The 12965-nt window shown below is 41.2% G+C and overlaps 1 protein-coding gene across 1 annotated transcript in view; it reads left to right on the top strand.

Annotated features, from left to right (window-relative positions):
* LOC126284044 (cytochrome P450 6k1-like) overlaps positions 1 to 12205 on the top strand; it is a 77630-nt gene extending 65425 nt beyond the window's left edge. Inside the window, exons 7-8 of the mRNA XM_049982621.1 lie at positions 7409 to 7660; positions 11343 to 12205. Of these exons, the coding sequence (XP_049838578.1) occupies positions 7409 to 7660; positions 11343 to 11509 (419 nt within the window). The 3' untranslated portion in view covers positions 11510 to 12205. The remainder of the gene's footprint in view (positions 1 to 7408; positions 7661 to 11342) is intronic.
* The last annotated feature ends 760 nt before the right edge of the window (positions 12206 to 12965 follow it).

The raw sequence follows: 12965 nt of genomic DNA, 5'->3' as shown, positions 1-12965 counted from the left end.
CTCGGCCACACCGGCCGGTCGGCCCCGTTGTTGCAGGACCATTTTCCGGCCGCAGTGATGTCAGAGATCCAAAAATCCAGAAACACGAAATCGATCTTAAATCCCTTGTCAATAGCACTCAACACTTCATGTGAAGAAAGAGCTAGTTGTGTTTCACAGGAACGATGTTTTCTAAATCCGTGTTGAACGTGTGTCGATAGACCGTTTTCTTCGAGATAATTCATAATGTTCGAACACAATATATGTTCCAAAATCCTGCTGCATATCGACGTTAATGATACGGGCCTGTAATTTAATGGATTACTCCTATTACCTTTCTTGAATATTGGTGTGACCTGTGCTACTTACCAGTCTTTGGATACGGATCTTTCGTCGAGCGCACGGTTGTATATGATTGTACGGATCTAATGCATCAGCATACTCCGAAGGAAATCTAATTGATACACAGTCTGGACCAGAAGACTTGCTTTTATTAAGTGATTTAAGTTGCTTCACTACTCCGTGAATATTTACTTCTACGTTACTCATGTTGGCAGCTGTTCTCGATTCGAATTCTGGAATATTTACTTCGTTTTCTTTTGTGAAGGCATTTCACACTGATGAAATAGTCGTACGGGAAAATCTCCACTTCATCACTACCTCGGAGATGCTGTGTCCCATCGCTCGTGCGTCGACTTATCACATTCAAACTCACTTAAATCTTGATAACCTGCCACTGTAGTAGCAGTAACCGATCCAACAACTGTTCCAGGCATTTGTTTTGTTATATAGGCGTTGCCGACCGCAGCGCCGTATTCTGCCTGTTTACATATCTCTGTATTTCAATACGAATGCCCCTGCCAGTTTCTTTTGCGCTTCGGTGTATAACTAATTTACAGGAAAGGCACAAACTACTTCAAGGAACTTCCGTGCAGAATAAAAGGAAATATGAAAATCTTGGATTTATCATTAACATTTTTCAGTTCCGTTCGATTACACTATTGGCGACTAAACACCATAAACATTACTTACCACAATCAAACTGTAGTAGAGTCAGTGAAAGAAGATCCCTGACAGCTGCAGCAGGTGTGGCACTGATGCTTCACGCGCCTTCCTCAGTCAGTCACATAAACAGACTTTGTATATGCTTCTACGGCAATGCTTCGGTATTGTCGCAGGTCTATTGTTGCGCGTGCAGCTGTTTGGGTTTCGCAATTGAAAGATGACAAGACCGCTGCCACGTGTCAATAATATTCTTGCGCCTGCAACTATCCAGAGCGACCAGAAGTGGAATGACCGCATAAGACAAATAGTATGAAAAGCAAATTCCAGGCTCAGATTCACTGCGAGAATCTTAAGGAAATGGAATTCATTCACGAAAGAAATGGCTTATGAAACACTCCTTCCATCCGCTCTTGAATACCGTCATTAGTTTGGGACGCTAGCATTACTCGCAGATAGAGGAGATCCAATGGTGTGTTTCATCACGGGCCGGTTTAGTCGGTGGATGAGCATTACGTAGGTGCTCAAGAAATATAGTCGCTACAAGAGGGCATTATGCATCCTGGAGATGTTTACCGTTGAATTTTTGAATGCAGACGTTCCAAGACGATTCGGGAAACATGGTTGCTCTTACGTATGTCTCGAGAAATTACCACGAGTTGAAACTCAGAGAAATTGACTCATACTGAGTTTTACCGGCAATCATTCTTCTCGACGTCATTCGTGAATGGACAAGAAAACATGTGTTGGTGGAGGAATATAGTGGTACAACGCGTATCCTCCAACACTCCTCGCACATCGTAAAGTGGCCTACGCTGTGTAGATGTAGAAGTAGATGTAGAAACCTGATAAAAATGAAACTTTCAGATTGGCTCCTGCCTGTCCTGTACAATAATTACAGAGTATTAACCAAGTGCAAGTTTTTTCCGTTTCGTTTTTACAGAGTGAATACAGCAGTACCTTATGAATGAGTCCACAGTGTTATCCACAAACTCTGTGGGGAATCTGTGATGGCAGAGTTACAATTCATACATGCTTGGAAAACGGTCTGTGAGAAATTCGCGAACTGACGCAGCAAATCGCTAGTACTATCGTTTTTTGGGCTAAGAGTATAGTTTGTAAATGCACAGATTATCTACGATACTAGAGAATAAGTACACAATATAAATAACTTGCCGCGTTTTATTGTCAGAGACAGTGATTAGCCCCCTTCAACCGATAGTCTGCCATACATGGAAGACATTGGTAATGTTAGTTGGATATAGAAAATTAATGCTGTACTCAAATTGATTGATTTAATTAGTTAGCTCTTTAAGTACTCAATTGGCAGCTGCATGCCGAATCAACTCGTCATCTTGTCGGCTTCATAAATCTGTAATCGTATTTTCTGGGTTAATTTTATTTCTCTCCGTGTCTTTGTTTTCTGGCACTAACAGGGACAGTGAGGGTGGCTTTGCTATGGTCTATGTTTGTCCCACTTCCATCTACTCTGCTTTACATATGCTTTTTTTTAGCTGCTGATAAACCCTACACGTGGTTCCCGTAATCGACTTTCCAACATATTACTTAAAATATTTTCAACATATTTTCATCAAAATTCCTATACTAAATATAACAGAGATCATACATATACATATTGTTACATAATCAGTTACGAACCTAATTATAAAATTATTGTACATGTTTAATGTACGAAGGATATTTGAAAATTAAGACCCATTTACTTGGACTGTGTAAGAAAGCAAATGACAACGGCATCGAAAATCTTTGCTCCCTGCAGTTGTGATGTGCTTTTGTAATTCGGTCTGTGTGAAAATGTTTCAACAGTTGCTTAAATTCGCCATGCGTTGTACTTCGTTTTAAAGGTTACAGTGAGTGATAAAATGTAATACAATGATGTAGGAACTTTGAAAGCGGTCGTATAAATGTGCCTAATGAAGCATGGAGTGCCGCTCAGTATGTCCAAGGGTATGAAATCGTACAAGTGAACCAGAAACTGCGATCTGATCGACAGTTAACAGTTGACGCTCACACTAGTGAACTTCGTCGTGTCAGACGCACTTCGTTTACACTGTTGTTACGGAGTAGTTCTCTTCCAGGGCAGCACGCGTCCACCCAGAGCTGCCTGTACCAAGAATAAGAAGCAGCATTTCTGTTGAGAATTTTTCGACCATTGACGTTCCAGTCCCGACTTCGCACCCAGTGGGTACAACTTCTTCCGTCATAATGACGAGAAAATCAAGACGGCCGTTATCAGTTGTGTCCATTTGTAGTGGGTTTTCCTCTATGCTGATGGACTAAAGAAGCTAGCTGCACGTTATGAAAAGTGCTTATAACAGCGGTGAGCGAGGTATGCGGCCGGCCAAAGTGGCCGAGCGGTTCTAGGCGCTGCAGTCTGGAACCGCGCGACCGCTACGGTCGCAGGTTCGAATCCTGCCTAGGGCATGTATGTGTGTGATGTCCTTAGGCTAGTTAGATTTAAGTAGTTCTAAGCTCTAGGGGACTGATGACCTCAGACGTTAAGTCCCATAGTGCTCAGAGCCATTTGAACCAACCAGATATGCGAAGAAGATTGATAGAAAACTGAAACAGCCAATTAAAACTGTTTCTAACGATTATTTTTAATGTCGGAACGGCTCTTACTTCTAGAATACATCTCACTGAGCTGTAGTGTCACGTAGTGGTGGAGCTTAAGAGTCCATTAATATTTTGGGATGTATAGGGAACTCGACATCCGTGTAATGTAGCGACAACATTCACAACAGACAAGACATGGCAACCACTAGGAGGCATCAGTCCGCTATCCTGTAACACCGTTTCTATCTTTGAAAATGGCCTCAATTCGGCGAGAAAAGATGAGTCCAGAAGATGCTTTACGAACGCCGTATACAGATGAAGTGAATGTGATTAGGCCCCCTAGAGACACTAAATTGCGGAGATGTTGACTATTGCGTTACACCCGCTGTGGATTATAGTCCCAGGCTTTTTCTATAGGATTAAGATCGGGTGATTTATGGTGCCATCCCAGGAGCTATAGGATGCCTGAATTTTCGTCAAACCAGTAACGTATGCTTGCAGCCCTGTGGACATTTTGTTGTCCTAATGGAAGACGGTAGTGTTCACAGCTTATTCGTGATGAAGAAGTGGAAGAGGGGTGTAATCTGCCTCCGTCCTTCCTTCTTCCATCTACTGTTCACATTAAGCAATGCCCAGTCCAAGTAACTAATAAGCAAAGTCTTTTATGAAGGTTCGAGAGGAGCGAAGATTACAATAAACTTTCAAGTTTCTTTAGCGTGTCATATTGAGATGGCTCTAGTTCTCCTTGTCTAGGGGTTGTAACGTTCTTTTAAGAAAATGTTATCAATGCTAGATTACGTTGAATGAATTTCTGAACTGTGGAATGGGTACTAAACTCGAATTATCGTGTAGCATGTTGTAACTGCAAGTGGTGTGGTTACTCTGTGTTATCGTTAGCAGAGCTTAATACAAAGTGATTGGGCAATGCAACTCCCATTACCAATAAAGAAATACAGTCACTGCAAAATAAATTCAGCCCCGTAGGCACTGAACCCTCTGGCCCTGTTCAAAACTGATAACGTTGGACCCTGTGCACACAGTAAATTAAATTGTCTTACCTCTAAAGCAGCAACTGTGGAACGCAATATATTCTGGTCTCTCTCTCTCTCTCTCTCTCTCTCTCTCTCTCTCTCAAAAAAAAAAAAAAATGGATGCTAGCTACAGGCTCAGCAGTGTGCAATGCTGGCCATTATACATGCAATGCATACGAAATTCTTTCGGCTGATAAACAAGAACATTTAAGAAAATCCTTCTTTGAAAAATATATGACCTGGACAGGGAGACGGTAATAATTGTGGTGACTTACTAACACTGATGTTTTTGGTGAAATTATATTGCAAGTTAAGTTTGGCTTTCCAAAAATATTTGGCAACTGAAGTTACATCGGTCAAAAAAATCATAGTTATTAACTGATCCACAAACAATGACATTTTTACAGCAAGTACTGTATTATCTAACCTCATTAAACAGCATAAATGCAAATCATCAAATTGCATATAGCTCTGTTCACAAATCTTTGAAGCATTACAAAAGTGAAATATCTAACTAGCCTTTTTATCAATCAGTTTACGTAAATTCTGGGGTTACTCAACACTTACAAATTATCAGCCAACTCATCTACACTAACGCGCTGGCAAAACGTAAATAATAATTATTTAACATCTTTACCTTGCTCGCATCAAACCTTCTGCTTCCATGTTCTCGTAATACTTACATTAATCCAACACTTGATGGCTTCACAGAGCACACCACAAAAACTGCCTACACCATCCTACATCTACGACTGTGCGCCAAGCGCTCTCCTACTCCAACACTAAAATCTCAGACCATAAACAGTAACTTAGGCTGTGCGGTCGTGCACAGTCAGCGATCCGCTTTATAAAGCCTATCAGAGACATACATCGTTTATAATATCATAGTTTCAGTTTAGTTTAATTAGTATTATTATCATATTCCGGTGTCACATACAAGTGGGCCCCAGTAGACATCTTTCAGGGTCTGATTCTTGAAGGTCCTCACGGTTGGTTTGAACTAAATAGATTGGAAGATTGTTGTTGCAGAATTTTTTGCTTACATATGTTTTCCACTGATTTTCTTACAATTTAGTAAGTCATACGGTATTTTGATTTTTCACATTAACAAAGCCTAAAATACATTGTTCGCACCCATTATACAAAAATACGTCCGATCACATCAGAAGCAAGCTTACCACTCTCACATTCTATAGAAATAACAATATTCGAAAGGGTTTACAATTTTCCTTACCAAATAAATTCCTACTAGTTTTCGTTACGTTATTAATTTCAATTATTATTTCATAAATGATTCCACAAGTAAACATAGTAAACAGTACAGGATTGAGTGAATAATAATAGAAATTTTAAGTGTTCAAATCATTCATAATTTCAAATGTTTCTAAAAAAAAAGGTAATTTCAACTGTACATTCACAACTAGTACTTACCGATTGTAACATAGAAACTAAAATATTTTATAAAGTAATTCCTTTTCCAAATTTTTTTGCTTTAAATATAACATACTGGGTATAAAACTATGTGAAAGTTTTCAGAAAAGCAACTGAGATATATTAATCTGTCCAAAAATCGAAAAATAATACTGGTATCGACAAGTACTGTTGAGAAAAGTAATGCTAGAGCTTGATGTCCCGTTACGAGGGGCAACACTTAGTCACCGAGAATGTTGAAATAAACATTGTGGTTCGTGTTCAAACTACGTGATGAGTGAGTCTGAGTCATGGTACGATTAGCCGGATGACGTCGCCATGCGGTTCTAGGCGCTACAGTCTGGAACCGCGTGACCGCTTCGGTCGCAGGTTCGAATCCTGCCTCGGGCATGGATGTGTGTGATGTCCTTAGGTTAGTTAGGATTAAGTAGTTCTAAGTTCTAGGGGACTGATGACCACAGCAGTTGAGTCCCATAGTGCTCAGAGCCATTTGAGCCATTTTTTGTGGATCAGTTAAAGGCAGACAGCGTTGTATGAAACAGGAACTGATCGTCTCCTGTCCCAGTGGGACAACTGTCTTAACGCGTGATCCCACTGCTGCGGGTGTTGGGTTCAAATGGTTCTGAGCACTATGGGACTCAACTTCTGAGGTCATCAGTCCCCTGGAACTTAGTACTTAAACCTAACTAACCTAAGGACATCACAGACATTCATGCCCGAGACAGGGTGTGAACCTGCGACCGTAGCGGTCGCGCGGTTGCAGACTGAAGCGCCTAGAACCGCACGGCCACACAGGCCTGCTCTTTTAGGACGTAACCAACTCCAAACGTTCACTGTTCGCCCCGAAACTGGTTGAGATGGACTTAGCCGTATTTCTCAGCAACAGTTCCCATCGTGTTTGAAATTATTACCATTCGCGAGGTGTGACACTCGTCTCAGGTCTGTTACGCTTGAAATATTTTTACGACCATTGTTCCTAGGCCGTGTTACATGCCTGCGAGTGGCATACCAGTCCTTGTAGACACTGTAAGCAGATAATTCGGCCTTTTTTCCACGGCGGGCCACGGAGCAACACAAACACGATAGCTCCTTTCTGGCAACCTGTCACGCTCGCACACTGTTGCGCCTCGGTGCGCTGTGTGCATGTAATCTACTGGCGCGTAGACACTTCATTGTCATTTATGGAGGGTCACACCATCTTTAGTGCTCCAACACAACCAGTGTGCTCTTTTAAGGGGCGACTAAGTTTTGCTCACTGGATTTGTTTTCGGTGTGTGAGAATGATGAGTGAATAACTTCACCGCTTTCTGCAGAGACCATGCGGCTTTACCCTCCGATGAACTTCCTGGACCGCAATGATGAGTGAATAACTTCACCGCTTTCTGCAGAGACCATGCGGCTTTACCCTCCGATGAACTTCCTGGACCGCAAAACGACGAAGTCCTTCCGGATCCCGGGCACGGACATAGTGCTGCCCAAGGACACGGGCATCGTCGTCTCCGTGCTGGGCGTGCACCACGACCCCCGGTACTGGCAGCACCCAGAGCGCTTCTGGCCGGGGAGGTTCAGCGTCGAGGGCGGCAAGGCGAGACCCAGCCACACCTTCCTGCCCTTCGGGGACGGCCCAAGGCAGTGCCCTGGTGAGTGCGCGCTATGGTGTGATACGAATCATTTTACTACAATAACACACTTTCTCTGTGGAAAGGGAAGATGATGAGCACTGTCTTTTACATTAATCTTAAGCTATCTTTAGGTTTGAATGCACTTATTTGTGCTTAACTATGTTCACACACACCCCACCTTCACACACACACACACACACACACACATATATATATATATATATATATATATATATATATATATATATATATATATATATATATATATACATGTGTGTGTGTGTGTGTGTGAAGGTGGGGTATAGTAATCAGGGCGTGAAAAGCAGGCAGTGCTTATTTTACCTTGAATAGTGTTGCTCCCTGCCGAGATATTGTCAAACTGGTTCTAAGCCACACTATCACTGTTGTCAGTTTAGAGAGGAAGCTAGTCCTGTTACTTTTCAGTACAAACTTTACTGATTTTAAGTCGCCTTGTGTAAAGTAAATTATTCATATTATGAAACTTCCTGGCAGATTAAAACTGTGTGCCCGACCGAGACTCGAACTCGGGACCTTTGCCTTTCGCGGGCAAGTGCTCTACCAACTGAGCTACCTGAGCATGACTCACGCCCCGTACTCACAGCTTTACTTCTGCCAGTATCCGTCTCCTACCTTCCAAATTTTACAGAAGCTCTTCTGCGAACCACCCAGGCTGTGGCTAAGCCATGTCTCCGCAGTATCCTTTCTTTCAGGAGTGCTAGTTCTGCTTGGTTCGCAGAAGAGCTTCTGTAAAGTTTGGAAGGTAGGAGACGGATACTGGCAGAAGTAAAGCTGTGAGTACCGGGCGTGAGTCGTGCTTAGGTAGCTCAGTTGGTAGAGCACTTGCCCGCGAAAGGCAAAGGTCCCGAGTTCGAGTCTCGGTCGGGCACACAGTTTTAATCTGCCAGGAAGTTTCATATCAGCGCACACTCCGCTGCAGAGTGAAAATCTCATTCTAGTCATATTATATTTGTACCTCACCCATACGGTTAACAATAATTTTTCATCATGTCATTTTTTTAGCATCATCTTTTGTCCCACGACGTACTGTGTAGTTCCTTGTTTCTTTCAGTTTGATAGTATATCGTGAATCACTAATGCCATTGGAAAAAGTGGTTACAGTGTTTACCCCAATAAGATTTAGCTAGTTCCAGGTAACATACAAAATACTACAGATCAGCTTGAGTTCTAAGCCCTTTTATATATCCGTCAACCTATTCCTTTCTGCCGATTACGAATTAATAAATGTATGTCGTAAAAACCGTTTCTCTTCGTTTATATTTGGCCAAGAAAAATGGAACTGAAAACGGTCTGCTCCAGTCACGTGGCATGACTTCAGATATGGAGTACCAAGGTGTAAATCAAAACAAAAACATGGGATGTTCTGGCGATAGCGCTGGCCATATTAACCTCTAGGTTGTGAAAAGTGCTCACTATCTAAAGTTTCAAAAAATGCATATAATTCGTATACATTATTTCCTCTTTCACTCAAAATATTTCGTTTGACGCCTTATAATATATAGGTTCAAAATGCGTAGGAGGCAATCTTCTATCAGAAACAATGGTTTCGTGAAAGTTCAGTTTCCCTTAGAGTGGCCAGTTGAGGCGCATTCCCCCGTGTATGTAGGGGGGAGGGGGGCAAGAGGGTGGATGGAGGGGGGGGGGGGAAGAGAGAGAGAGAGAGAGAGAGAGAGAGAGAGGTGATGATGATGACCATTTCTGCATATGTAGCTGGACGTCAACAAAATATCTTCAATCTGGTCATTAAAGTTTGATGAGAAGATCCAGTAGCAACAAAAAAAACCTTCGTGTGAATGACTGTCACCCCAACTCGCAAATCATATCTCTGTAAGACATTCAGCCACAAAAGTCTCTGACCGCTTCGTTAATGTTGTCATGTATCTAGTAATAATTGAACTGGCTTCAGACATAATCTGATATTTTGTCTTCTTGATAGTTCCACCTATGTAAATGAATAATTTTTCATGACTAAATATTTTTGAAAGGGATGGACAGTGTCTTGCAAAGATCCTCTAAGACGAATATCAACAAAAGTAAACCAAGGGTAACAGTATGTAGTCGAATTAAATCATCCGTTGTCGATGCAGTTAGATTAGGAAATTGGGTACTAAACGCAATTTTGCTATATATGAGTTTTGCTGTTAATGCAGAAAAATAACTGAAAATGTCAGTAGAGAGGATATAAAAAGAGACAACAGGAAGAAAAGCATTGCTGATGAAAGTTGTTAATATTTATACGTACCATAAATTAAAGTACCCCGCTGCGTTTTTCTGTCTTGTGTGTAATGGCTAATCTCAGGAACTACTGTAGGGTTTTCGCTAATAAATAAGACTGATTCAGCAGAAAAGTTTGTGTTTATCATCACATATTATAAAAAAAGTCTTACGGCGGTAGATGATTGGCGCTATAAGTGCAAAGCTGCGGCAAGTCACTAGTTGAATATTAATTTAAGTGTTATGAAGTCTTTTTCTGAAGATATTTGCTTGGGGTGTAGCCTTGTATGGAAATAAAATGTTGAGTTTAGACAGTTATTTCAAGAAATGCTTTTCTTGTAAATTGCAGCAAGTGTATTATATCCTCTCTACTTCTGGTATCATCAGTTATTTTGCTGCCCAGATAGCAAAACTCATCTACTTCTTTTGTTATCCAGTTTCCTAATTGAAATCTCTCACCAACGCCTAATTTAGTTCAATTACATTTCGTTATAGTATTCCGGTGTGTAGTTCTGTATGGGTGCTACCGGTTGCTTATGCAACTACATAGACCCGAGGATCAACTTTTATCAAAATTAGTTATACCACAAAATAAATATACAACAGAGACCACAAAATAAACGAGACATTTTAAGTATCACACGGTTGCTGACCCTCTCGCGACGATCATGTTGCGAATTGTGAGAGTAGAAACTTTAGAAATGTGACGCTGCAGATGGATGCTGAAAACTAGGTGGGTAGTTCGGGTAACTAATGACAACTTACTAGGTCGAATTGGGGAAAGAAGGACATTTATGGCACAACTTGACTAAAAGAAGGAATAGATTGATATCACACATCTTGAGGCATGGAGAAATCGTAAATTTGGTAAGAGAGAGAGGGGGGGGGGGGGAGAAGTGTGCGGAGTAAAAATTATAGGAGTCAAAGGCTCAAAGGCAGTAATCAGGTTCAACGGAATGTAGATTGCAGTAGTTATTCGAAGATGAAGAGCCTAGCGCGGAATAGACTAGAGATGCATCAAACCAGTCTTCGGATTGAAGACCACTACAACATCTCATTCATAACACCATTAGCTAACTGATCAAAGATCTTTATGAATGGGTGTCTCACTATTCCGTGTACCAGAAAGAGAAACAAACGTAAAACTACATAAAATGCATCATACTGGTGTTAGAATTCCGTTCCTCCAGAATGAGGGAGAAGAAGCGGTCACCTGGTTAAGGAGAACTAAACAGAAAGTTATTGTTAATATTTTCCGAGTAAATATGGTTTTATAACATTATCCGTTTTCTAATTATTTGTTGTGGAAGTGAAACTCACGAAATCATGAGACTGAGACTGGACCGCTTCGATTGGTTCTTTTGTAAAGAAAACTGGTTAATGGGTATCAAACGGATCCACATCAATACAGGCAACGCTATAATGACACAAAATCTTTCTATTGCAGGGTTGAGAATGGCACACACGCAAATGAAGATCTCCCTGGCGAACGTCCTGATAAACTTCCGAGTGAGCGTCACTGAGAAGACTCCGGTACCTCAGGCTGCAAACCGTCGGAAGCTGATAAGGAAGTCAGAGGGATCGTTTGAGCTGGGCTTCGAGAAGATTTCCTAACGAGAGCGACGAGGTCGCCGAAATTGCCTTGACATGTCATTTCCATTACAGTCAGACGAGGAAGTCGTGAACAGTTACTATGCGAGTAACACTTTTTTATACGTTTACAATATGATAGAATATACTGGCTTTGACCAATAGTCTTTAAATTGACTATCGAATTTGGCCGTACTTATTGCTACTGCAAAATTGTAACGTACCCATTATCCTATATAATTATATATATTCGAAATGACTGTTGAATCATGTAAGAAATGTCGGAAGAACACTGAATCTTCGCTGTAGTCTGCAAACAGAAATGTCATAGATGTCTAGCATTTAGATCTGTTGACACCAGCCGCCGCTAAGACTTCAGTTTCCCTCTGTCTTTCTCGTCCTAATAACTGACACCTGAAGATTTTCACATGACGAACTATTCTCGTTGCCTCAAATAACCTGTTGAAAAGGACTTCGAGGGTGTAGATAAGGTTTCGGCGCACCCCTTGTCCCGGAGGCTGAATGAACTACAGAGATCGACGCAACGAAAAATGATGAAATAAACACATTAAATATGCAGAAGATAATCGAACCTTGGGTTACGGAATACTTTTCCTTCTGAGAAAAAAATATACATATGTGATACCAGTGACCTCAGATTACTATTTGGCTCTTTAAATGGCTCTAATGTAGAATAAATAATTCTAAGATACGTGGAAAGGAGGACGAATGTTGTAGGTGTCAATACCGCCAGTAAGCTGGAAAATATGTTACAATTCTACACTTAAAGAACGTTGAGCAACTGAAATGAAAAAATGACAAATGGTAAGTGCTAATGAATAATAGATGCATAATGAGAGATACTGTAATTGCAAATACAGTGAGGACAATTAAGACTGAATCACCATCAAGGGGGACATTCAATAAAGGTAATATTAGCGTGAAATACACTGCACACTTGGGTGTGGAAATTATCAGCTTATCAGCTCAGCTGCATAAAGAAAGTGGGTGACGCAAAATCTAAATTCTGTGTATACACTGCGGCTTTCTATTTCACCCTACTAGCGAGTGTCGGAATTTAACGGAGGAAGAATTGTAACCAATATAGAGTGCCTATCGACCTGTTCGCGTTGGTCGAGAGCCCACGACTGTCTTACGAATGTAGAATCGATGGGTTCAGAAGAGCTGAGAGGACATTTTTCTCGCTCAGCGGTTCAGGATCTTACAGCCAGGTCTCAGGAGATGCGCTTGTCTACAGCAAGACAATGTGATTATAGAAACTGGGATTAGCGTTCATCATGTCATTACAGCTACTATGATAACGAAAGTTAATAAATCAGCCAAAAAGGTTGGGATAGTGTTTTTGCTAGATAAAGCAGATAAGCAGTTATTAACATCTTACTTAGACAGTGAACTGCCATCGCTTAGTAGCAGTTAATTGGATGTAGAGGAATTATGGGCGAATTATGGTCTGGAGAGT

This window comes from Schistocerca gregaria, chromosome 8 (genome assembly GCF_023897955.1).
Source record: "Schistocerca gregaria isolate iqSchGreg1 chromosome 8, iqSchGreg1.2, whole genome shotgun sequence".
Classification (NCBI taxonomy): Eukaryota; Metazoa; Arthropoda; class Insecta; order Orthoptera; family Acrididae; genus Schistocerca; species Schistocerca gregaria.
Note: the sequence above shows the minus strand (reverse complement) of the source record. Positions and strands in the feature narration are given on the sequence as shown.